Source organism: Lepidochelys kempii, chromosome 1, assembly GCF_965140285.1.
Source record: "Lepidochelys kempii isolate rLepKem1 chromosome 1, rLepKem1.hap1, whole genome shotgun sequence".
NCBI classification, from domain to species: Eukaryota; Metazoa; Chordata; order Testudines; family Cheloniidae; genus Lepidochelys; species Lepidochelys kempii.
In genome coordinates, this window is record NC_136380.1 from 297,159,727 (window position 1) to 297,186,572 (window position 26,846).

The following is a 26,846-nucleotide window of genomic DNA, read 5'->3' on the forward strand; positions in this document are numbered from 1 at the left end:
CCACGCGCGCGCGCACCCCCGCTTCCGTGCCTGCTTGGGAAGAATCCTGCCAACATCATACGGGCAGAAGAGGGGCTGTAATCTCCCGCGCCGGGGGTGTCACACCATTAGCTGCAGCAGCCCCCTTCCCGCGCCAAGTCCTGCCCATCGGCAGGAGAAATCCCGCTGCAGCGTGGCCACAGCCGCTGCGGGGCCAGGCTGAAGCTCCCTCTCGCCCACGGGTGGCGGGGGAGCTAGCCTGTTATACGCAGGGACAAATGCAATGTACTCACCGAGCTCGGAAGCCACCTTTTGCTCTAGCGGGAAACGCCTACGTGAGCCAGGCTCTGGCTCCGCCAGGGCGCTGCTGTCACGGTGCTATAAATACCAGCCGCTGGCTGGCCCGCGTCCTCCTGCTGCGCCGTCCTCACAGGGCCTCCCTCCTTGCCAACAGCCTGCGCAGCGCTCGCCCCTGGGGCAGGCGCCCGGCGCGGGGACCCGCTCGCTGCCTGGCCAGCCGGCTTGGCAGCTGGGCTCCTCTCGCGCGCCCACCGCCCGGGTCAGCAGCCGGGCAGCTCCCGAGAGGGGGCCGCGTGAAGGACGAGAGCCGACCGCACAAGCAGGGGTGCGTGGCGGGAATCTCATTTCCGCCGCTCGGGGAGAGACGCGGGATATTTCCCGCCCCTGGCCTGAAGGAATGCGGCGGCCGGAGCCGTCTGTGCGTGGGGCAGAAAACACGCGTGGACGCTTCCGAGTTTTACCGGGCGTGGTCCGGTATCTAAGCGCCACCTGTGCAATTGTAGGGCTCCATTCTGAGCCTCCTGCGGGGACTGCTTGGGCAGCGTTTCTCTTTGTTACACAATGCGAGGCCCTCTCTTCCCCCAGGAAGATGTTGGACCGGGGAGCCGGTGGCTCAGATGCAATTATGGGGGGGCAGGCAATGGCTCATCAGGCCCCATGGAGATGGGTTCCCAACACCCAGCTCTGGCCGCTGAACTCCAATCTTGCACAGGATACCCTTGTATGAAATCTTACACAGGGGTGGATTATTAACCCTTTTAGGGGCACATTCTGTGGCACCCCTAGAAAGCCCAAGGGCAGTTTAAAATGTGGGAATAACAACAGTGGAGACCCCTCTCTCAAGAGGACTCAGCAAGCCCTAAGGTTGCAAAGAGGACCTCTACGGCAGTCCCATGGGAGGGAGATTGTCAGCAAGACAGGGACACGGTCAGCATGGCCATGAATCAAAATCATGCATTTAGTGGGAAGCAGTGGTGCACATCCATTACTGCTGTATTAGTGGCTGAAACCTAGCTGCACAGCAGTGTGGCTGGGTGAGGTTGCCCGACTCTTTATTGCAGATATCTTCCCCAGGATTTGATCCTTAGAGCTGGCACCCACAGATAAGCTTCTGGAATGCTATCAGTAAATTTGCATTGTAACATAGTAATGCATAAAGCAAGACCAGTTCTAGGGTCCCATTATTTGGGGGGGTGTGAAAGTGGGTATTTTGGGGACCCAAGATGTCACTATTTAAAAAAAAAAAAAACCATCTTCCTGGAGTCCAGGGGCTAGTTAGTTAGATCCCTGGAAAATACGGATTTTAAGACTTTAGGAGAGTAAAATTTGGCCACTGTGTCAGTATTTTGCTGTGATTTATAATTTTGGCATCTCTAAAAATAATTTGGGGGCTCTTTAAGATAGTTTTGGGGGTAAATGTCTCCCATTGGTAGTGCTGGGCCCAGAGCTGGTCTTACCATGAGGCGAACTGTGGCAGCCGCCTCAGGTGCCAGACTGTGGGAGGGCGCCACTAGGACCCAGAGTGTAGAAAATGGTGTCTGCTGCTGGTGCATATTTATTCTCTCTGCTCTAGATGCACAGAGATGGTGGAGTACTGTGCTGGAGGAAGGAGAGCACAAGAGACATAACAGGCAGGCAGGAGAAAAGGTGAGAGGGAATAGCAGAAAGCAGCAGGAGCTGCAGAGAGAGAGAGAGAGGAGGAGGAGCCTCTTAGGAGGAAGAGCCTGGACTGATTAACACCAGCTTCTCAGGGAGCTTCCTGTTTCCTGCTGCTTTCCTGAACCCACTTGAGGAGATCAGGCAGTCAACTGAAGTAGTAGGAGCCAGTTAAGCCCTTAAGACGCTGATATCTTCCCTCACTCAGGCCCTGCTACCAGCCTGTTTATTTGTCCCCTTCAACTGAGTGTTGAGAGCCACTATAGCTGGCTCAGAACAGCAGTCATGAGTGAAAGAAGAAAACGCGCCTCTGGAGCAGCATTCAGAAGAAAGAAAGAAAGCAAAGGAAGCTTTTCTATCTAAGCAGGAAGGAGCTCTCCTGAGATACATAAACACAAATGTTCATGGTGAGCCTTCTGGCCCCAGTGAGGATGTGAGTGGTGAGGAGATGCCTGATCTTCCAGTTAGTGAGAGTACAGGTGACCTGGCAGCTACTGCAGCATCCATATCTCCATCTCAAATGGATGTAACCATGCATATTCCTGAAGAAAAGTATAGATCAGAGAAGAGTGTGGTGGAGGCGCAAGAAACAGCTGCTGCTGAGTTTAGTTCCTTAAGTCTAGGTGATCCAGGACTGTGGACCCACTTGAGCAGTAGCCTGAGGGACTTCCTTGTACTGCATGGGCCACAGCAAGTGAAAAACTTCATGTTTCCCAAAGACAATGAAAATAGAAGTTTCCATCCAACACATTACTGGCGTGAAATCCCCAAACAAAGTGGAGAGGCCATGGCTTATGTACTCAAAAACCCAAAATGCTGCATACTGTTTTTGTTGCAAACTCTTCCAGTCTAATGTTCCAGTCCCATTGGGTTCGACAGGAACAAAGGACTGGAAAAATCTGGCTAGAAATCTGGCATGCCATGAGAAGGCAGCAAATCACCAGAGAGCATTCCATAGGTGGAAAGAGCTTGAGATGAGACTAAGGTTAAAGGCCACCATAGATGATCAGCATGCAGAGAAAATTGCATCAGAGTCTCTTTACTGGCAAAATGTTCTGAAAAGGCTCATTGCCATTGTGAGAATGCTTGCTACCCAAAACCTAGCACTGTGTGGCACTTCAGATCAACTGTATGTACCAAACAATGGAAACTTCCTTAAAATTGTGGAGCTGATGGCTGAGTTTGATGCTGTACTCCAGGAGCATCTAAGAAGAGTCACCACCCAAGAAATGTACATACACTACTACCTCGGAAGAACGATTCAAAATGAGATCATACAGTTATTGGCAACAAAAGTCAAACAGAAGATTGTGGCAGATCTGAAGTCAGCAAGATATTACTCTGTTATTCTGGACTGCACACCTGACAGCCATACGGAACAAATTACTTTAATGGTGCATTTTGTAACAACAACAGAACCTAGTGAAAATGTCCCTGCAATGGTGACTGTCGGAGAGCATTCTCTAGAATTTATTGACATTGATGATACAGGAGCTGGTATGATAAATGTGCTTCTTAAAAAGCTGGAAGATACGGGAATTGCAATAGCTGACATGAGAGGTCAGGGCTAATGGTGCCAACATGAGATGTAAGAACAGAGGAGTGCAGTCACAGATCCGACCCTCGAGCTTTTTTTGTCCCATGCAGTTCTCATTCATTGAACTTGGTGGTCAGTGATGCAGCATCAGCTTCTAGTGAGACTGCTGAATTTTCTAATGTAATTCAAAGCATCTATGTATTTTTCTCTGCATCAACTCATCGATGGCAATTTTTGAGCAACATCTGGGAACATCCTCTCTGACACTGAAACCACTGAGTGCCACACGATGGGAAAGTCTAGTGGAGGCGATAAAGCCTATCAAACACCAGATTGGGAAGATAGATGATGCCATAGTTTCCATTATGGAGGATAATGCTATGACAGGAACTGTTCATGGGAGAACAGTGGCAGAGGGAAATGGAATCACCAGAAACATACATAACTTCAAATTTCTTTGTGGCTTAGTGTTGTGGCAGGATATACTGTTTGAAATAAATGTTGTAAGCAAGAGAATGTTGTTGCCAAGAAGGCCAATGGCATTTTGGGATGTATAAGTAGGGGCATAGCGAGCAGATCGAGGGACGTGATCGTTCCCCTCTATTCGACATTGGTGAGGCCTCATCTGGAGTACTGTGTGCAGTTTTGGGCCCCACACTTCAAGAAGGATGTGGATAAATTGGAGAGAGTCCAGCGAAGGGCAACAAAAATGATTAGGGGTCTGGAACACATGAGTTATGAGGAGAGGCTGAGGGAGCTGGGATTGTTTAGCCTGCAGAAGAGAAGAATGAGGGGGGATTTGATAGCTGCTTTCAACTACCTGAAAGGGGGTTCCAAAGAGGATGGCTCTAGACTGTTCTCAATGGTAGCAGATGACAGAACGAGGAGTAATGGTCTCAAGTTGCAGTGGGGGAGGTTTAGATTGGATATTAGGAAAAACTTTTTCACTAAGAGGGTGGTGAAACACTGGAATGCGTTACCTAGGGAGGTGGTAGAATCTCCTTCCTTAGAGGTTTTTAAGGTCAGGCTTGACAAAGCCCTGGCTGGGATGATTTAACTGGGAATTGGTCCTGCTTCGAGCAGGGGGTTGGACTAGATGACCTTCTGGGGTCCCTTCCAACCCTGATATTCTATGATTCTATGACTCCAAGGTGTTGACCTTGATATATCTGGAGCAATGGAACAACTGGACAAAGCAAAGTCATACCTACTGTCTTACCAGTCAGATGAAGGATTTCAAAACGTTCTGAAGAGTGCACAGAAGTTGGCAGAGAAACTTCGCACTGAAGCTATTTTCCCACCCATTCAAGAATACAAGAGTCACCGAAGAAGAAGACATTTTGATTACGAGGCACAGGATAATCCCATAAGAGACCCCAAACAACAATTCAAAGTTGAATTCTTTAACCAGGTGCTAGATTGTGCAATACAGTCAGTTGAAGAACATTTCATGCAGCTCAGGGAACACAGCAGTGTATTTGGGATGTTGTATGATATTCCAAAACTCCTCACTATACCTGAAGAAGACCTACACCAGCAATGCAGGGCACTAGTGACAGGGTTGACACATGATGACATGTGCGATATTGATGCGAGTGATTTAGGTGATGAACTAAAAGCCCTTTCAAGATACATTTCAGCAGTGTCAAGGTTCCTCCCCCACTCTGAACTCTAGGGTACAGATGTGGGGACCTGCATGAAAAACCTCCGAAGCTTATCTTTACCAGCTTAGGTCAAAACTTCCCCAAGGTACAAAATATTCCACCCGTTGTCCTTGGACTGGCCGCTACCACCACCAAACTAATACTGGTTACTGGGGAAGAGCTGTTTGAACGCGTCTTTCCCCCCAAAATACTTCCCAAAACCCTGCACCCCACTTCCTGGACAAGGTTTGGTAAAAAGCCTCACCAATTTGCCTAGGTGACTACAGACCCAGACCCTTGGATCTTAAGAACAATGAACAATCCTCCCAACACTTGCACCCCCCCCCTTTCCTGGGAAATGTTGGATAAAAAGCCTCACCAATTTGCATAGGTGACCACAGACCCAAACCCTTGGATCTGAGAACAATGAAAAAGCATTCAGTTTCTTACAAGAAGACTTTTAATAAAAATAGAAGTAAATAGAAATGAAGAAATCCCCCCTGTAAAATCAGGATGGTAGATATCTTACAGGGTAATTAGATTCAAAAACATAGAGAACCCCTCTGGGCAAAACCTTAAGTTACAAAAAAGATACACAGACAGAAATAGTTATTCTATTCAGCACAATTCTTTTCTCAGCCATTTAAAGAAATCATAATCTAACACATACCTAGCTAGATTACTTACTAAAAGTTCTAAGACTCCATTCCTGGTCTATCCCCTGCAGAAACCAGCATTTTATATATATATATATATATATATATATATACACACAGACAGACAGACCCTTTGTTTCTCTCCCTCCTCCCAGGTTTTGAAAGTATCTTGTCTCCTCATTGGTCATTTTGGTCAGGTGCCAGCGAGGTTACCTTTAGCTTCTTAACCCTTTACAGGTGAGAGGAGCTTTCCCCTGGCCAGGAGGGATTTCAAAGGGGTTTACCCTTCCCTTTATATTTATGACCAGCAGGATCTACTCCAAAGGCTGTTATGGAATATATGTGCACAAATAAGATGACCACCCTCTTTCCAAATGCTTTTGTTGCTCTGCGCATACTTCTAACACTTCCTGTAACTGTTGCCAGTGAAGAACACAACTTCTCCAAGCTGAAGTTAATAAAAACATATCTACGCTCCACAATGACACAGGAGAGGCTGGTCGCCCTTGCAACCATCTCAGTAGATCATGAGCTGGCCCAGACTGTGGACCTTCAGGAAGCAGTTCAAATCTTTGCAACCAAGAAGGCATGGAAAGCACCACTTTGATTATTCAAACAGATAAAAATGCCAGTGTTTACTATGAAGACAAGAAAAGTTACATTTGCTGTTCAGGCGTTTGAAAGTTAAGTGTTACTTAAAATTTTTGAATAAGGCATTTTAAGTTGTTAGTTCTCCTTTATTGGGGTAGGTAGAAGAGCAGTACCATGAGAGGAGTAGAACAGGAAGAAGGCAGAATTGAGACCTTTCAAAGTTTTGGCTCAAGCGAGGGAGCATGGGGGCGTCATTTGAGCTCCCCGCCTCAGGTGCCAAAATGTTGTAGGCTGGCCCTGGCTAGGCCTGGTATAAAGTATTTGAGGCAAGGTTTAAGTTGCCTGAGCATTCCTGATTTTTTTACTCCTTCACTTTGCAACCTTAAGATTATTTTACTGTAAAGGGAAGTTCTGTTGTTTTTTAAAGGAAACATAAAAACAAAGAAATGCCATCATATATAACTATTTACTAGCTATAACTAGAACACTGCGTACAACCCAGTATATTCACAGGGGGATTCCTTGTGTGCGAACATGAAAGTGTGTATTGGAGGGGAAGTGCTCCCCAAAAAGGCCAGATCATATTCTTCCTGCACTTACACATTAACGTTAAATTCCACTCAGCTTACTTATGCACATATGTGCAGTACCCACAGATCATTCATAGGTTATTATATTAAAAACTAACCAGTGGGCATGGACAAACTAAGTTTAAACTGTTGTAACTCAGCCCAATGAAAAACTAATTTTCCACCAGAATAGCCAAATGCACATCTTTGCCATATATATACACATACTATCTCCTTACCAAAGTTCATATTTCCAACAGCTCCTATTGGGTTGCTATTATTCTTCAAAAAGAAATTGCAAAAAAACAAAACAAAACATCCTCACAGGAACTGGGGTTTTTTTTCCATTCCCTTTGTTTAAAAAACAACCTGAACCATTTTTGCTTGTATTTTCATAACTCTGAACAAATGGGACAAATTTCAGCTCAAAAGGGTCATTTGACATGTTTATAAATTATCTTTTAGAATATAAATACTTATGCAGCCTGAAGTGTAGGTCTACAGTTTTCTTCAAAGTAACCCAGATTTGGTGGTGCTGAGAAACACAGCCCTGAAGCAAATAATTTCAGTAGACAGAAATACTCTGGTTCATTGAAAAATGAGGTTGTCTATGGTACAAAAATATAAAATACAAAATTCCATTACAAAACTGTAAACAGCTAACTAAGTTGCCCTTTTTGGCCACCAGTCAAAATCAGTTAGTCGAAGCTATAAAGCAGGTTGAATCAAGATGATGAGTCATCTTGACAGCCAGTAAGGCTAATTTTAAAATGGTTTCTCTCACAAGTATTACCAGCACATGCACCTGATTAAAATAGGAGTAGTAGTGTGGGAATAATCTTTTCACATTCAGTTGCCAGCAGTTTGAGGTCATTTATTTTATTGCAGTATCAACCACTACAAAACCAATTTTTCACCTAAGTCGGGAAAAACAGATTTCCTGTGCATTGGTCTGTAATTTTCCCTCTGAAAGCTCTTGTGAAAGAAGCTGCTGTCTCATTCAAATATAAATCAATTCAGAACACTGCATCTTTGCAAGTGGACAGGTTTAAAAACACACACACACACACACACACACAAAATGTATAGTAGTGGTAAGGCTGCAGATCAGTAGTTATAGGATTTATATATCACTCGTACTATTTTAAAACAATGCATAAAGGAAAGTGCATACCAAACACAAACTTATGTACTTCCTATGGTTTCCCCTATTAAGGATGAAGCCTGCTCACCTCTAGAAGGACCAATACGCAGCAGGACCATTGTAGTTCTACTAGACAGTGTGGGAGGCCAGGAATCTGAGAGGTTGTTCTGAAGGAGGAAAAGAATTCCATAGCTCCCCGTGGGATGGAGCCAAGTGCCATGGCAGCCTACTCAGTGGGAGCACATGGGGTTTTATATAGGCCGGGTGTCTGACTAGTTGGTCTACAAACTGTGCATATATGCTGTCCACAAACAACATGAAGATACAAGTGTGTTTGCTAGCAGCTACTACTTATAACCTATGGACTCCAAGGAGTGGCTGCACAAGTGATTGGAAAAAGCAATAATCAATTTACTTAGGATTTGTTCTACAAATATGAATTTTATTCAGTCCCTCAAAAAGTGCATCCCTAGGTCAAAAAATTCATATGTATGGCTTCAGTAGACAGGCCTCATTTATATCCTGAAACTACATTCAAGGACATCAAAGTTATCACCAACTTGATAACAGGAGGGACACAAAAGCAGTTATACATTTTTATATATAATATAAAACAAATGGAACAAAGGGAAAGTTAATAGCTTCTAATTTATATTTATTGCTGTGAATTGTAGACAGTTGATAAAGGAAGCAAAAGGTCACAAGGCGAACTCTATGGCCAGCAGAATTAAGGACAATATGAAGGAGGGTTTTTTGTAATTACACAGGAACAAAGGAATCTTATTAGTCCATTACATGAGGGAAATGGTGTCATGTTCTGGGGTGCAGTCCAGGCCAGTAGGGGGTTGTGTCCCTACCTGCCTTATAACCCTAAGTGCCTCAAAATGCTCTGTTGCTGTGTTTCTCTTGTCTGGACACTTCCAGCTAGCAGAAAAGCATGCAATGAATGTCGTTAAGCAGATCTGATTCCAGCAGCCTGCTTGTTACATCCTTGCCACACTCTGACCTCATCCAGCCTCGTACATCTGGCAAGATGACCCTGACAGCTCACAGTTCTGAATTTTCCCAAAATCATGTGCTCTGCAAGGTCCAGCCCTCTCCTGGAGCATTCAGAGAGAAATTAAGGGTCTTTTGGTCCTTTAAAGATACAGTCCTCAGCAGTTTGCCACATTAACTGAAGTTAATATTTGTTTTAAATCAAACACAGCAATGTGTTTGATTTAGATTAAAAGTAAAACAAATTTATTAACAAAAGGAGATAGGATTTTAAGTGAGTTCAAGTATAAAAGATAGAGTTAGAAATGGTTACAAGCAAAGAAAAGCAAATAACACGTTCTAGAGGCTAAGACTTAACAAAACAAGCTACAGCCTTTGTTCAAAGTAGTTTCCTTAGTAATCTACCTCCAGCAAGACGGCTGACCAACCCCTCTGGTCAGGATTTCCCACAAAAGTCTAAAGTGCTTGGTTCCTTTTTCTTCTTAGGTAAAACATAACTTAGGTTTCTCTGCCCCTCTTTTTATAGCCCAGTGAACCTTTAAATGGATTCTTCTGAAGGTTATCTCCCCGCAAAGAAAGTCCATTCGAATTGTGAGGAAGGCAACATGGAGTCTCCTGGTGAAGGAAGTTTCAGCATGAAACCAGCATGCTGGCTTCTTCCCCCACTGGTGTTTGCTAACATGCAAATTGATCTATTTCTTGCAATCTGATCCCTCTGTTGCCTTGATGGTTCTGTTTACATTCTATTGCATTCCCAATGCCTCTTAATGTACTATGGAAATACTTTCCAGGTGGCTGACCCTCATTCCTTTGTCTACCGTGGGGTAACTTTAGCCCTGCCTGGCAGACACACTTTGCTAACAATTTCCAATACGTTGTAATTTTGAATTTGTCCTCCATACATACAGCACACATTAATATTCATGATCAGTATTATATTAGCTTTCTATGGTGATCTTACATGACACCTTTCAGATACAGGTTATGACATTAGTGGGAAATATGCGTGAAATAGTGAATGGATTTGCAGAAATGGGTTTCCCTGTGGAGGGGCAATAGATGGCACACATTCCAATTTTGGCACCAGACCACCCTGCAATGGAATACATCAAGAGGAAGGGGTACTTCTCCATGGTGTTGCAGGCGCTTGTGGATCAGTGTGGGCGTTTCACTGACATCAACGCAGGGTGCATGACTCACGCATCTTTCGGAACACTGGCCTGCTCAAGAAGCTGCAAGCAGGGTCTTTCTTCCCGGACCAGAAGATCACCGTAGGGGAAGTCAAAATGCCCATTGTGATCCTGGAAGACCCCGCCTACCCCTTAATGCCATGGCTCATGAAGCCATACATGGGGCAACTTGACAGCAGCAAGGAGTGGTTCAACAACAGGCTGAACAAGTGCAGAATGAGTGTGAAGTGTGCATTCAGTTGTTTAAAAGCCCACAGGCCATGCCTGTATGGGAAGTTGGACATGGCCGATGACAATATTCCTATGCTTATAGCTGCATGCTGTACGCTCCATAATATTTGTGAAGGGAAGGGTGAAAGCTTCACTCCGGTCTGGACCACAGAGGCTCAGTGCCTGGAGGCTGAGTTTGAACATCCGGAGACCAGGGCTATTAGAGGGGCACAGCACGGAGCCATAAGGATCAGGGATGCTTTGAGGCAGCAATTTGAAGCTGAAAGCCAGGAATATTTGTTGCTATGCTCGGGATTGCAGTGCTTGTAATGCTAGGAGGTGATTGGTGCACATGATGCAAGAAGGGACCTTAACAATTGTATGTTGCTTTGTAGTGCTCTTTTTGCTTTCACTTAATAGAATAAAGATTGCTTTCAAACAAACACAATCCTTTTATTGAAAGACAACAACCAGAGGAGAGAGTCAAAATGAAAAAATTCATCAGCAGGGAGGGGGATGGGGGAATGGAAGGTCTCAAAAGGAGGAGAGGTCCCGGGACAGCTACAGATTTGTGTATGTCCAGGGATCATACCCAACCTTCTCCTTTGGAGTACAATGCAGTTCAGATTAAAATTTGAGATTTTAATGTAGTTTTATGTGAGTTAAATCAGTCAGCTGGCAGTTTTCTGCCCTCCATATGTGGCAGTATCCTTACAGAAACTATTGAATGTAAATTGATTAAACTAATACTTGGCATAAAACATTCAAATAGGAACAAGAGATACATGTTTAAATTAACATCTAAATTGCAATGATGAACTACAACAGTTTTTCCATACATAGGCATGTGCATCTGTCAGCAGGATAGAAAGTAATGCCACAACAGAAAGAATGGGCTAGAGCAGTGTTTTTCAAACCGTGGGTTGCGATCCAGTACTGGGTCGCAGCACGTAAGGCACTGGGTTGCCTTGCTCTGGTCAGAGTTGCTGACCGGTACATTAGAAGTCCCATTGGCGGTGCTTCCCAGCTAAGGTGGGCTAGTTCCTACCTGTTTTAACACCGTGTTGCACCCTGGAAGCGGCCAGCAGCAGGTCCGGATTCTAGGCGGGGGGGGCCACAGGGCTCTGTGCGCTGCCCCAAGCACTGGTTCCGCGCGCCCATGGCAGGAGGGGGCGGGGGCGGTGCGTGCGGATGAGAGTCAGACACCTCCGCCTAGGAGCCAGATCTGTTGCTGGCTGCTTCCAGGACACCATGTGGTCCGCAGTGCCAGGACAGGCGGGAAGCAACTGGAGGTAACCCCATGCCCCAATCCCCTGCCCCAGCCCTGAGCCCCCGAAACCTGGAACCCCCTCCTGCACCCCAAACCCTTTATCCCCAGAGCCTGCACCTCCAGCCCAGAGCCCTGACTCATCCCTGAGCCCCCCAACCATGGAGCCCCTCCTGCACCCCTGATCCCTACCCGAGCCTGTACACCCAGCCCAGAGCCCTGACCCCCCTTCCACACCCCAACCCCATGCCCCAACCCTGGGCCCCTCCCACTCCCCTCATCCCCAGCTCCATTGCGTCAATGGGCATCAACAATTTTCTTCAACTGGGTCCCCAGAAAAAAAGTTTGAAAACCACTGGGCTAGAAAAACCTTTGCCCTGTAACTGATATTGCTGCTAAAAACAGCACAAACATGAGATTATCTAATGTTTTCATCAAGTACTTTGGCAACTGATTAACTTTGTAGCGTATTTGAGGCCACTCTACCCAAGCATAGTCTACAGACCTATTACTCCAGTTAGTAAGCATTACAGAGTATTAAGTCCTCTCCTTATTAGAAAGTTGTGAAGTGTTTTCCATTTTAAGACTGAGACTTGATTCCCTCCTCCAGCTCATCTTAAGTGATCACTCTCCTTATAGTTTCAGAGTAGCAGCCGTGTTAGTCTGTATTCGCAAGAAGAAAATGAGTACTTGTGGCACCTTAGAGACTAACCAATTTATTTGAGCATAAGCTTTTGTGAGCTACAGCTCACTTCATCGGATGCATACTTATAGTGTGTATGATAAACACCCATTTTTTCATGTTCTGTGTGTATATAAATCTCCTCACTGTATTTTCCACTGAATGCATCTGATGAAGTGAGCTGTAGCTCACAAAAGCTCATGCTCAAATAAATTGGTTAGTCTCTAAGGTGCCACAAGTCCTCCTTTTCTTTTTGCAAATACAGACTAACAGGGCTGCTACTCTGAAACCTGTAATTAAAGGTCTACACAGCACCTTAAACATCATCTGTGCTCTGCTGCCAATGGAGAACATCGGACAAAATGTAAAGTTCATCAGAGAAGCTATTTCGGAGATGAAGTTTTTAACCAATAATTGTGGCTTATTTAATGGCAAGTCCTCCAGTTGTTTTGTGTGTGCGCGTGATATCCTCTTACAAATAGCTTGGCAGCCAAATGTATTCCAGGTAAGTGCCCTTGACGGGGTTTTCGTTCAGAGGCTGAAGTACTTCACTAGGGAATTGTTCGCTTCAGGTGCACTGAAATCACCATGGCAGCCTCCAGCAAACCTCCCAACGGTCTGATGGACGCTTCACAGTTGCACCTCTGGCCCTGGTGCTGTGTATCCCCAAGACTCCTGCCTGTGCACGGATCGCTTAGCCCCGCCCCGCCCCGCCCCGCCGCGCGCTCCCAACCCCGGGCAAGCCCCTGCTCCCCCCGCCAGCCCCGAATAATCCCCCACTCTAGAAACGCTCCCGCGGCTGCCCGCCCCGCCGCTCCGGCCCCGCTCCCCGCCTGCAGCGCCCGCCCTCTCGGGCCTCTCCCCCGCCGGGGCTGCGAACGGGCCCCTTGCAGCCCAGGGCGGGCGGAGAAGCCGGCCGGGGATATTCGGGAGCTGTCTGGCCGCGTGGGGCAGGCGGGGGGGAAGCGGCTGGAAAGAGACAAACCCGCCTCAGCGCGGCGCGGCGCGGGTGTCCCAGGGGCGGCCCCGGCCCGCGACACGCCCTGGGCGGGAATCGGGATCCCCCAGCTACCGGCTGGCCCGCCCGCTCGCTCACGCCTGGAGCCGGCTCCCGTCCCAGGGCCCGCCCGGAAGGAGCCGGGCTCCCGGCCGCTGAGTGGCGGGGGCGCGTCACGTGCGTGTCCCGGGCCAGCCTGACCCCCCGCCCCCCAAGCCCGCCGGTTCCTGACCGACGTGCAGACAGAGCCCCAGCGTCGCGTCCCGGCTCCATCGCGGCATGTCCCACCAAACCGGCATCCAAGGTACCGGCCTGGGGCTCCCCAGTGTCCCTCTCCCCCCAGCCTCTCGCTTCTGCACCGGCCCTGGGGCTCCCCAGTGCCCCTTCCCCCCCCCCGCCGCCTCTGCACCCCGCCGGGGATCTCCAGTGCCCCTTCCTCTCCTTCCAGCTTCTACAGCCCCCCCTCGGGGGCTCCCCAGTGCTTCCTTCCTCCCCCCAACCTGTGCACCCCCCCGGGCTCCCCAGTGCCCCTCCCCCCCAGCCTCTGCACCCCCCCCCCGGGGCTTCCCAGTGCCCTTTCCCCCAGCTTCTCCACCGCCCCCTTGTTGCTTCCCCCAGCGTCTGCACTGCCCCTTCCCTTTTCCTCCCCTCTTTTCCTCCAAGCTGCCTTCTCCCTCATCCCACTCTAGGGCTTTTAAACTGCCCCTGCTCTCTTGAGGGCTGAACTGCCTGGTTTTCCCTCCCTCCCCGAAACCTTGAAATTGTCCCTTCTTCTGCCCTTATCCTTCTGGGTTAGAGACCAGGCAGAACAAGGTCTTTGTTCCTAACAAGCCACCTGGGCCCTGACTATGATGCTTGGGTCCTCTGTAATCCTTTGCCTAGAGCACGCATCTATGATTGATTAGCAGTCTGTGGGGCACCCAGTGGCCCCAAAACTGTGGGGCAAGGTGAAGCACAGAAGGGCACAATATGTTTTGTGCATAATTGTACAAACCATATAGCTGGAAGGAGGAGCATAGAAATGCAGGGCTGGAAGCATCCAGAGAAGTCATCAAGTCTAGCCCCTGGCGCTGAGTAGGACCAAATAAACCTAGACTATCCCTGACAGGTGTTTGAGATGGCTGGGAAGTGATCAAATGTTTTAGATGTAATCTGATGATTTAGAATAGCTGGGGAGTTATGGCTTCTCTATTCCTTCCTTGTGCCCCAGTATAAATTGATTATTTGCTCCCTGTTGGAGTAAATCTGAGTACTTGGCTTGTGGCTGATATTGTGTTAATTGGATGCTTTATGTTAAAACCTCTTTTGCAGACACTTACTGTATCCATAGGGGAGTTAATGAGATGTTCTATGTATTTCAATGTCTCTGCTTTTGAGGAATTCATTTTCTGTTTAAAAAATCCAATTTATATTTGATATTGCTTTTATTTAGTTCCTTTGTCTTGTTGGAACATGGGACAGGCAAGTTTAATAAGATAAAATTCACATCTTCAATTCAGGCATCAATTTTAACCTGGCTGCCATCTTTTAGATTTTGGTCTGCATGGGACAAAGTCTCATGGCATTATGACATCATAACTTTTGAGGTTGTTGCATCACAGCTTTATCTGGCCAATACAAAATCTTACTTTTTATATTGCTAACCATACTTCTCAACCCTTGGATGACCAAGACCAGAAGTGTCCCTGGGGGAAAAAAAATTAGTCTAGTTAGTTGTGTATTGGATTGGTAACTGGAAGAAATAAAACCTCCCTGTTCAAAAAATTTGAAGAGAGGTAGGAAGTCTCCTCAACCATTGATGAAAATAAACTGAAGCATTTATATGTGAGCATGGATGATAGCATAGTTAGGCACCACATATGCACCTGTCTCTTTGATCTGGACATGTGACTAAATCAAGACTGTTTGTTTCCTGGTTTGGTAGTAGACTTTCATCTTGCTGTAACTATGGTTATATTGTGTGATTACTTGGGAAGGGCAATGTGCACAGTTCTGCAGTAAATCCTATAAATAAATTAATTTAAATTCAGCTATATTCAACAGAGTTGTTAAGACTAGAATTGTGGTGATAGACATTTGGCTGTGTGTGTGTGAGTTCCCTTTGTGTGCTGCCCCAGCCCTGTACAGACAGCTGGCACGGCAGACCTTGAGAGAACTGCCCAATGACCACAAGATCTGTTAAGGAACGACTATTTTGTTGACTATAAACCTTCAGCCAGGTTTATAGTCAACAAAACACGGTACTGGTATCCCACAGACTCTACTGGACTACTAATACATGTATGCCCATAACAATGGACCAGCTCAGTGAACGGCGGGACTTTCTGTTTCTCCTTAGGCCAGACAAAGATACTCCCTCTGAGATACATCTTTATACCCCGATACAAACAAGTTAGTACTGTCCCTCTAACATAGTTAGTTACTGCCCCCTGACGTGGCTAGTTATCACCCATCAGCTTGTACGTATTGGTTCGATCAAAACATCTCTATTACGTACTGTCATCCTGACCGTATCTTTTATGAGGAGTCAGTGTGTTCCTGTCATCCTTGGGGAATTATTTTGTACCATCCTTGATATCGGGATGTGTTTGCATGAGTACTCTGTGACTAGCACTTCTTAGGAACGTGTATTTCTGCAATATCAGCCCTATTCTTGCCAGATTCTGTGAGCAGGTCCTGCCTCATAACAGGCCTCTGATACAAGGACTTATGTCTCAGTCTCTCTACCTACTACTAGAATAATCCTCCCAGGGTTCAAACACAATCTTCAACATGCTTGTATAAATGAATTTGCCATCTTTCCTTCATATAGATGTTAATGATTTTAAAACATGTTTAACTACTTTCATAGTATAGTTTAGTAGTGTGGATAGGGCTATAGAAAAATAATAGCACTGGAAGTGGTGAAATCCCACTGTTTATCTTGGTGGAGTAGATTTGAAACCTAATTATGACTACCTAACACCTGCATATTAATCACTTCAGTTCTGAAAATGAAACCACAAGCATCCAGTTAGTGCGCCTTCTACGGTTGCAGACCTCATTTAAGTAGTTTTTTGATACTACAGATATAAACAAAGATAATTTGAATTTTTCTGTGGGAAAGTGGAGTAACAGACCTTCTCCTATTTCCTTCCCAGTGGCCAGCAGGCTGTGCTTGGCAAGGAAGAATGAAAGAAACCAAAATGCTGCTTCTCACTTTCAGCAGTTAGGCGGGGGCAATGCTTTCAATTTGCATTTTGAAAGTTATTTTCACAACCATTAGGGCTAGAGACTTTGAGAGAGATTTTAATCTAATTTACAGTGACTTTCAAAGTGAGTTGAAAGTCTAACTGCAGTTAGTGCCTCAAAATATCTCCCCCTAATATTTTTTTAAAATGCAGACGTAGATGGTAGAGCACAAGGGAAAAACCCTCCAGGGGAATGAAGCTGCCCCAGTTCAACCTCAGATCCTTATAATACACAAAGATATACCAAACATTCTGGATGATCTAATCAATCATCTATAAATTAATTCATTTACAAAAATGATTAAAATGTGACTTTGCAAAGTATATTTGAGTGTGTAAAAAGATGCAGCCAGCAAGCGCTACAAAGGAAATTTAGAGGTTAAGACAGATGCTTCATTCTAAACTTGTCCTATTATGAAAAGTGAGGGACTGAAAATTGTTATCAGACACATACTAGTGTGAGATAGATATGAAAGATGAAAGGGAAGCTTCATCAGTGGTACTCAGGGGCCCCTAGGAAAGACCAACAACCAGATGCTAAAAATATCCACCTGTATGCTTCTTGGGGTTCTCTTTTACGCATACGGTGACCAGATGAAGCGGAGAAAATATTGGGACACATGGGGGAAGCAAAAAAAAAGAAAGACAGACAGAAAGAAAGAAAAGCTGCTGGAGTTGCCAAAGCAAAAACAAAAAAACAATAAAAAACGCCGGAGCGGCCAAAGTCGCAATATTGGGAGAAATGGCGTCCCGACTGTTCATCGGTTGGGACGCAGGACAAAGACCTAAAAATCGGGACAGTCCCGATCGGGACGTCTGGTCACCCTATTTACACATCACTCTTGCAATGTATCTAGCTAGTAGGCAGTTTATAAATTTGAAAAGTATATACCTGAGCCTGCAGGAATCCTGAAGCTATTGCTTTAAGAGATGTAACATAATCCATCTCCATGGAGTATTAACTGAAACCTAAGAATGATGACGTAAATGTCAGCATTGTTAAGTGTTTTATTGCTGAGTAAGGAATACAGGAAAGAGAGCTAATTGTTCAGATAGGGTTGCCAAACCTCCAGGATTGGATTAAAGATTCAAGAATTAAAAATTAATCTTTAATTAAAGATTGTCCTGTGATGAAACCTACAGGAATACATCCAACCAAAACTGGCAACCTTATGTTCAGACCTTCATAAGATAATGTGAATGGAGCAGGAGTTGTGGGTGGAAATTGGGGAAAAATAACTGATTATTTGTTTTCAGTCTGACTTCTGGTAAAGGTGCAGCTGAATGGTTTAGTACTAGCCTCTTTTTACGATCACATGAACAAGTGTACTTTAAACATACTAATTGTAAATAGGTGAAATGCATTAATTCAATTACTAATATCTTTTTTTCTTTTCCAGCTAGTGAAGATGTTAAAGATACCTTTGCCAGAGCAAGATATGGACAATACAGGATTTTAAAAATAGTTATTGAAAATGGTTAGTTTTATTTTAATATATATTTTATTTCTGTTAGGTCTCATTCTATTTTAGTATTTTACTAGTTATGTTTTAGTGACTTGCATGTGCAAGTAAAGAACACACACACCTAATCAGTGCTAGTGTCTTCCACATATGAAGATGTGATTGAATTTCAGTGATGCTTCAGTGCTTTCCAGTATTTTCATCTTTTGCTTTATATTGGAAAAAAAATTGTCATTTCATGTCAGAGTAAGTAGTGTTGTGTGGCTCGTCAATAATCTCAAAGGATTGAAACAACTTATTAAAACAGTTAAAAAGGAGAGGTGGGTAGAGAGTGGTATGAACCCTTGTGTAGATTCTTTTGGTTGCTTTCTACTCAAGATTTTAACACTACAGCAAACCCCTTTGGATGACTTTTAAATGTTCCTACAACTACAGTAATGTAGTCTGCATCCCCAGTCTTGCAAGAAGTATAACTATTCCTTAGTTCTCATGCACAAATAACCAGATTATTTTTTATTGAAAATAATTTGGTGCAATACATGAAATTTATCTTTGAAAGTTTTGAGGCAAATGTGCAAAGCTGAAAACATATGGTCAAAATATGGCATTCACCAGCTTTTTATTTTTTTTTAAATTAACTTATAGCCATTAGCTTTTTAAACAAAGCTTGTTGTGTTTAAATCTACAGTTGAATCAATCTCTTTGAAACATTGCATAATTTAGTGTCTGGCTAAGCACAAACAGACCTTTTGGTTTGTTCCTGGAGCTCAGGCATCAGCACTGCTCTGAAACAGCTGTAAGCTGGAGAAGCATTTTTGGTATTACAATGTAAATGAGTCCACTTTGACCTTCCCTGCCTTTGTCTTTTTTGGGAAATCTCCCGCCATTGCAATACCCCTGCTCCAGCACCACAGCACTGGAATAATCAACAATAGATATTCTAGTGTAGGCGGGACAATGTGATAAGGTTTTTCCAGATTAGGTTAGCAAATATTAACACACTGTATGCCTGTTGAATTTAATTGACATCAGCAAGGTTGTGTGTGTAAATTTTATGTTCCATCTCATCTCACTTTTAAATAAAGCATGGAGGCAATAAGAGGGGAGTGTCTTCCATTGTGAGTTCTATGTGTAGACACAGAAAATGGAAACAAAAACCAATATAATACTGTAACATGCTGTTCAGGATACCCAGAACTGAGAGCCACTGTAGTAGTTATAGGTAGTTTCTTTACCAGTCTTCCTTTTCCAGCAATGGATATGGGGATCCTGACTAACAGCTAGTCCAAGGTGCTCGTTTTCTCTGTTTCTTCAAGTGAAGGATAACTTAGGGGTTCTCTGCCCCTGTCTTTATAGTCCAGTAAACCTTTGAAAAGTATATTTCTGAAAGTTCATTGACCCTGTTTCAAGAGGTAGAAGGCTTCCTGCTGGTGCAATCTCTATCCTCCATAGAGAGTAAGTGATCGCTTTTTCTCTACTTGCTTTCCAAATGGTTTGTGTGCTTGTCTTTCTTTGGTCACACCTTGCTCAATTTATATGGGAGACATATTCAGTCAGACAGAACCACATTCCTTTATCTGAAGAAAACCTGTTTATTAATTCCCCCAACATGCCTGGTTTAAACACATTTTCATCATAATTCTAGCACATCTGTATAATCTTTTGTGGTTTGATGGTACATATATCACGCAAGAATGTTAATGATCAGTGAACTATTAGCTTTCCAATGGCTTATTACATTACACCTTTTAGATACAGAGTATAACTAGGGCTGTCAATTAATTGCAGTTAACTCACGCGATTAACTCAAAAAAATTAATCGTGATTAATCGCACTGTTAAACAATAGAATACCAATTGAACTTTATTAAATATTTGTGGATATTTTCTACATTTCAAATATATTGATTTCAATTACAACACAGAATATAAAGTGTACAGTACTCACTTTATACTATTTTTCATTATAAATATTTGCACTGTAAAAATTATAAACAAAAATAGTATTTTTCAATTCACCTCATAGAAGTATTGTAGTGCAATCTCTTTATCATGTAAGTGCAACTTACAAATGTAGATTTTTTTTGTTACATAACTGCACTCAAAAACAAAACAATGTAAAACTTTAGAGCCTACAAGTCCACTCAGTCCTACTTCTTGTTCAGCCAATTGCTAAGACAAACAAGTTTGCTTACATTTATGGGAGATAATACTGACATTTCTTATTTACAATGTCACCTGAAAGTGACAACAGGCGTTTGCATGGCACTTTTGTAGCCTGCATTGCAAAGTATTTACATGTCAGATATGCTAAACGTTCGTATGCCTTTTCATACTTTGGCCACCATTCCAGAGGACATGCTTCCATGCTGGTAATGCTTGTTGGGGGAAAAAAAAAAAAGCATGAATTAAACTTGACTGAACTCCTTGGGGGAGAATTGCATGTTTCCTGCTCTGTTTTACCCGCATTTCGTCATATATTTCATGTTATAGCAGCCTCGAATGATGACCCAGCACATGTTGTTCATTTTAAGAACACTTTCACTGCAGATTTGACAAAACACAAAGAAGGTACTGATGTGAAATTTGTAAAGGTAGCTACAGCACTCGACCCAAGGTTTAAGAATCTGAAGTGCCTTCCAAAATGTGAGAGGGAGAACATGTGGAATATGCTTTCAGAAGAGTTAAAAGAGCAACACTCCGATGCAGAAACTACACAACCCAAATCACCAAAAGAGAAAATCAATCTTCTGCTGATGGCATCTGACTCCGATAATGAAAATGAGTGTGCGTTGGTCTGCACCGCTTTGGATCATTGTCGACCAGAACCAGTCATCGGCATGAATGATGTACTCTGGAATGGTGGTTGAAGCATGAAGGGAAATATGAATCTTTAGTGCATCTGGCCCGTAAATATCTTGTGAAGCCGGCTACCAACAGTGCCATGCAAATGCCTGTTCTTACTTTTGGGTGATGTCAACAAGAAGTGGGCAGCATTATCTCCTGCAAATGTAAACAAACTTGTTTTAGTGATTGGCTGAACAAGAAGTAGGACTGAGTGGACTTGCAGGCTCTAAAGTTTTACATTGTTTTATTTTTGAGTGCAGTTATTTTTTGTACATAATTCTACATTTGTAAATTCAACTTTCATGATAACGATATTGCACTACAGTATTTTGTATTAGGTGAATTGAAAAATACAATTTTTGTTTTTTACAGTGCAAATATTTTTAATCAAAAATAATATAAAGTGAGCACTGTACACTTTCAATTCTGTGTTGTGATTGAAATCAATATATTTGAAAATGTAGAAAATATCAAAAAATATTTAAATAAATGGTATTCTAATATTGTTTACCAGTGTGATTAATTGTAATCTAATTTTTTAATCACCTGACAGCCCTTATAACAGTAGTGAGTTGGTGTACACTGAGCTGGTCAGGCCACTGCTGGAGTCCAGGGAGCCCCTTGTCTTCTGGCACTGAGATGCTCTTAGGGTCACAGACACCTCTTTTCTTGTCTTGAAAAGAAACTCTTAACACTCTGAGCTAGATGGAAGGGCTTGTCCCATATCTCTGGTGGAACTCTCTGCACCTCTTAGTCACCATGACTAGACAGGGCTCATTCTGGAGCATGTTGATATCCCTCCTTAATCAGCTAGTAGGATTGCTGTTGAGCAACGTAATTTCATTCTCTGCCTTCCAATCCCCTGTTCTGTAGCTTTCAAAAGTGGCCACTGATTTTGAGTTCTCTGATATTTTAGGTGTCCCATGTGTGACACTTTGAGCCTGATTCTCAAAAGTGTTGAGCACCCTCAAATTCCCAGTGAAGTCAGTGTAAGCTATGATTGCTCAGCACCTCTGAAAAATAGTGTTAGTGGCCACTTCTGAGAGTTGGCAGAAATTCCACCACTGTGCAGCACACTTAGTCTGCAGTGGGCTGGAGTACTAGAGGCCAGGTCTAGGACTCTAACAACACATTCTGCGTGGCAGGATACAACACTACAATAAGACTCTCAAACGAGCACCATATCTATGTATTTTATCAAGCTGTGTATTTTCATACATATCAAACTATGTATTTTAAATATTTATTTTTATTTAGTATTTTTTATAAGGCAGGTAAATATTTTGAGAGATATTACTGACATACTTTGTTTGAAATTGAGATATGCTTCATAACCGGGGGCGGGGAGGAATCCTATTGTCACATCTGTTTCAGTAATTAAGTCTTCCAAAACATTTCATATGAAAATTAAGCCTATTTAAAGACGATAATAAAAAATATTCAGTCAGTTGGATAAAACTGTGATACTTATAAAATCATATTTGAAAAAAGTTTATCAACTTAATGGTCAAATTAAGCAAGACACATTTAATGCAAACATAGTCTTCCCAACCTATTTGCAGTTTATAACTGGGTTTCTGAATCCTCTGACATAGAAACAAGACACTGAGGGCATGTCTACACTATAAACATAGGTTAACCTATGTTAGGTTGACTAACAACCACCACAGTAATTCATGTCCACGCTACCCTTCTTTTGTCAGTGATGCGCATCCTCACCAGGAGCGCTTCCACTAACTTAAGAGGTGAAGGGTGGAGAGCCAGGGCTTTCAGCTCCATGCACAGATCCACACTGGGAGCTGGGCTGCCTGCCCCCCGCCCCCAGCTCCTTGGCTGCTCACTGGCAACGGGGCAAGCCACACTAGGCTTGTAGGCTCCCTGCCGGGAACAGGCCAGCCGACCAGACTCTGGGGGAGATGCCAGGTAGCTGAGAGCCTGGGGGAGCAGCCAGGCTCCTGGCAGGAGATCCATGTCTGCTCAGCTACTCCATTCCCGGCAGGGAGCCAAGAAACCCGGTGCGGCTGCTCAGTTCCCAGCGGGGACATCTGCCGTGCTCCCAGTGGGGAGCTGAGAACCCAGGCAGCAGCCTTGCTTGAAGTGGGGAGCTGGGACCCTGGGGGGCAGCGGGGCTTTGAGCCCAGGCAGCAGCTTGAGCCGGGAGCCTGTGTGGCAGCCTGGCTTAGAGTGAAGACTGGGCAGCAGCCCAGCTCAGGAGCTGGAAGCCAGCTTTCTTTGAAATGCATAAGAATGACAGCCAATAGATGTAAGTAATGCAGTGTCTGCAGGGACTCCGATATAAGCCCTGCGCCTGTTGTTGAGTTATGTGCGTGTAGTTCGGCACTTATATGGGTGGGAGCAAAGATTGTAGTGCATATACTAACATAATTAGGTCAACGTAAGATGCCTTATGTTGACCTAATGCTGTAGTGTAGACCAGGCCTGAGCTGCAAACACTTTAGGCATATGCTTAACTACATACCTTAATAGTCCAATTGATGTGTGTTTTGCAGGATTGAGGTTTAATCCTAGTGGATTTTTGATGTGACTACTCTTCATGTATGACTGAGAGTTTAATAGGTTTTTTCCCTAATACAGTTTATTTTATGTGAGATGCTTTCTAGCTGGTAACTCTTAAACTGCAGCAAACTAGGATGAACTGTCTGTGCACTGATGGAAATAAGAGAAATTTCAATAAAATGTAAGCCTTTTAACTGGATTCTGCAAGGTGCTGAGCACCCTCAATCCCATTTACATTTTAAAAAAATGTTCACTTTTGTATGGAAGCTGCAAAACGCAATGCATTCAGTTGATGAGGAAGGACGTTTTGCACGTATACTGTTCTTGGGATGAATTTAAGCATCAAATTTCTGACATTAGATTTTTATTCTTTTTCCTTATGATTCTTTGTTTCTGTTACTCAATGATAACAAGGGAGATCTGGTGCTAAGTTTGGGTCTGATTCAACCTCCAATTGAAGTCAAGGAAGTTCAAATTAAAGGCCTGATCTTGTGAGGTGCTGAGGCATTCCATGTTGGACTTTTAATTTGAACACTACCTGTTTAATCTAGGTTTACAGAGAGGTTTTAATGTTTAAGTTTTTGGTTAAATGTTGTAACGGGGACTTATAAGTGTAAAAAATCTATAGCTCTTCAAGATTCCAAACTACGACAAAGGTATATAGCCATTGTGTACAATGTCTCAAATTCTAGTAAAATACATCACTATTTGTCCGGAAAGATACTGTTGCCTTAGAATCCTGAGAAATTTAAACTGGGGACTTCTTGGCCTCCATACTAGTGAGAGTGACCTTATAGTTACCATAAACAAAGGTTTCAAAGAACCATTCTGTGACGGGTTGGACCCTTGGGAAGCCACCTGATGTGCTGAGATACCACTGGGTCTATCTGTTCTACCAGCATGGGCCCCCTTTAACCTGTCTTGCTGAGCCAGGCTCTTGAAACCTTCTCTAACATACACAAAAAGGCAGGGCCACACCCAGCTGCAGATCAGCTCTGGGAATACTCATCTTAAGGGACTTGCTCCAGCACTCAAATGTCCACCTCCCTTAAAGTGCAGACCCAAAGATATATTATGAAATTCGCCCCCTCCCACTTCTTGTTCCCCCAGTTAGAAATTACAGAAACTGGATTTAATAATAAACAAAGCAAATTTTATTAACCATAAAAGGCAGATTTTAAGTGGTAAAAGGGGTAACAAACAGAACAAAGCAGATTACTAAGCAAAGGAAATCAAACATGCAAACTAAGCTAGTTTCACTAAAGAAATTGGTTACAAATAGTATTTCTCACCCTAGATATTGTTGCAGGCAGTTTGCAAAGTTTCTGTGGTTTAGAGTTCCAGTTTTCAGATTGGACCCCTGTCTTAGTCTGAGTTCCCCTCCTCCCTACCTTGCCTTCCCCTTTGCAGTCTTTCTTCTTGGGCAGACAGGCCATGGAGAGGAGGAGCCTTGTTTGCCTTTCTCCCCACCCTTAAATAGGATTGACATAAGGCGGGAATCCTTTGTTTCCCAAACTTGACCCTCCTTCCCTTACAGTGGAAAGTTACAAGAAGTCCCAGGTAATGTTTTAGTATCAGGTAACAAGACCACCTGACTCTGTAGATCACAGCGTCCATGAGTCAGTGGCAGCATGGAGTGGGCACAGGAAGGCCAAGCTTTTCACAAATCTAATGTCCTCGCTGATGGACCATCCTCCCTGTCTGGCTTTTCCGTTGTTGTACCTGAAATGTTAGCAGTGGGCGTCACCCAAAGTAGCATAGTTGAAAGGAATATTGACTATATCTGTATAACTTGAGATACAGAAATGATATATGCATACAAATTGGATAATTGCATTCAGTAAATCATAACCTTTCCAATGATACCTTACATGAGCCATCTTGCATAAAGTATGTCTCAGTTATGTCCATATCATAAGCATATTTTCATAAAGAAAATGGAATGACATGTCACATATTCCATTCAAAATGTTTGTTTTAATTCTTTTTGCTTACAGTAGCTGATACATGATGCTATATACTCTTGGAGAGCGGAGCTATCTGCTCCAGACTATCTGCAGTATCTTTTGTAGTTTTTTAAACAATAGCATTACATATATACTATTCAGCCATGTACATGTTCTTCCAGCTCTGGAATTTTATTAACAAATGTTCAACTTTTTAGCAACACACCTGAAAGTTACTATTTAAGGATTCAGTCCAATGCCCAGTGAAGTCAATGGAAAGATTTTAATTGACTATAGTTTGTTTGAACTGGGACTACAATTCCCTTCAGAAGAGCTGCTCTTGTTCTGTCAGTGGAAAAGAAACAGAATAATATGGAAAAATTAATAATCTATCTCAAGGGCTGTTGCTTAATTCATGCCAAAGTCTATATATATGCAAAATTTCATTCCGTTTAGGTTACTACATAAATTCTATACAAATAATGAAAACACATTTTTTTCTATACATTCTCCATAATTACGGATCTGGTTAAAACACAATTCTGCATGTAGTGCAATTAGGTTTGTAGAGAAGGGACGGGGGAGTGAAAGTTCCAATCTTTGCAAGGTAGTCTAGTGGTTATGGTGCTGGACTTGGGAGTCAGGAGACATAGGTTGTCAGTAGCAGAACTGGGATAACCTGCTTTGGACAAGTCACTTCTGTGCTTGTTTCCTCTCTCATCCTTCACCTATCTTATCTATTTAGATTATAAGTATTTGAAGGGCAGCGACTGTCTCTTACAGCAATTAAACACCCATGGCTTGCCTGGGTCAGGTGATTTGGGCTCGTGGGGTTCAGGCTATGGGGCTAAAAATTGCAATGTGGAGGCTTGGGCTGGAGCCCAAGCTCTGGGACTCCATGAGGGGGGAGGAGCCCAGACTCCAGCCCAAGCCCGAATGTCTACACTTTAATTTTTAGCCCTGCAGTCTGTGCCCTGTGAGCCAAGTCAGCTGACCCAGGCCAGCCACAACTATGCGCTGGGTCTTTTATTCTTGTGTAGGCTTACCCTGTTGTCATAAATATAAAGGGAAGGGTAAACCCCTTTAAAATCCCTCCTGGCCAGAGGAAAAACCCTTTCACATGTAAAGGGTTAAGAAGCTAGGATAACCTCGCTGGCACCTGACCAAAATGACCAATGAGGAGACAAGATACTTTCAAAGCTGGCGGGGAGTGGGGGGAGAAACAAAGGTTCTCTCTGTCTGTGTGATGCTTTTGCTGGGAACAGAAAAGGAATGGAGTCTTAGAACTTAGTAAGTAATCTAGCTAGATATGCATTAGATTCTGTTTTGTTTAAATGGCTGATAAAATAAGCTGTGCTGAATGGAATGGATATTGCTGTTTTTGTGTCTTTTTGTAACTTAAGGTTTTGCCTAGGGGGATTCTCTAT

The 26,846-nt window shown here is 43.7% G+C and overlaps 2 protein-coding genes across 4 annotated transcripts in view; one reads left to right on the plus strand and one right to left on the minus strand.

Moving 5' to 3' along the window:
• Positions 1 to 617, minus strand: part of TMEM117 (transmembrane protein 117) — a 315,494-nt gene extending 314,877 nt beyond the window's left edge. For all 3 annotated transcript variants that reach the window (XM_073328001.1, XM_073328005.2, XM_078851656.1), the window contains exon 1: positions 273 to 617. The gene's annotated coding sequence lies outside the window, so the exon portion shown is untranslated. The remainder of the gene's footprint in view (positions 1 to 272) is intronic.
• A 12,653-nt stretch (positions 618 to 13,270) lies between these two features.
• The window catches only part of TWF1 (twinfilin actin binding protein 1), a 39,080-nt gene continuing 25,504 nt past the window's right edge, over positions 13,271 to 26,846 (plus strand). Inside the window, exons 1-2 of the mRNA XM_073328016.2 lie at positions 13,271 to 13,721; positions 18,048 to 18,125. Coding sequence (XP_073184117.2) covers positions 13,697 to 13,721; positions 18,048 to 18,125 — 103 coding nt within the window. The 5' untranslated portion in view covers positions 13,271 to 13,696. The remainder of the gene's footprint in view (positions 13,722 to 18,047; positions 18,126 to 26,846) is intronic.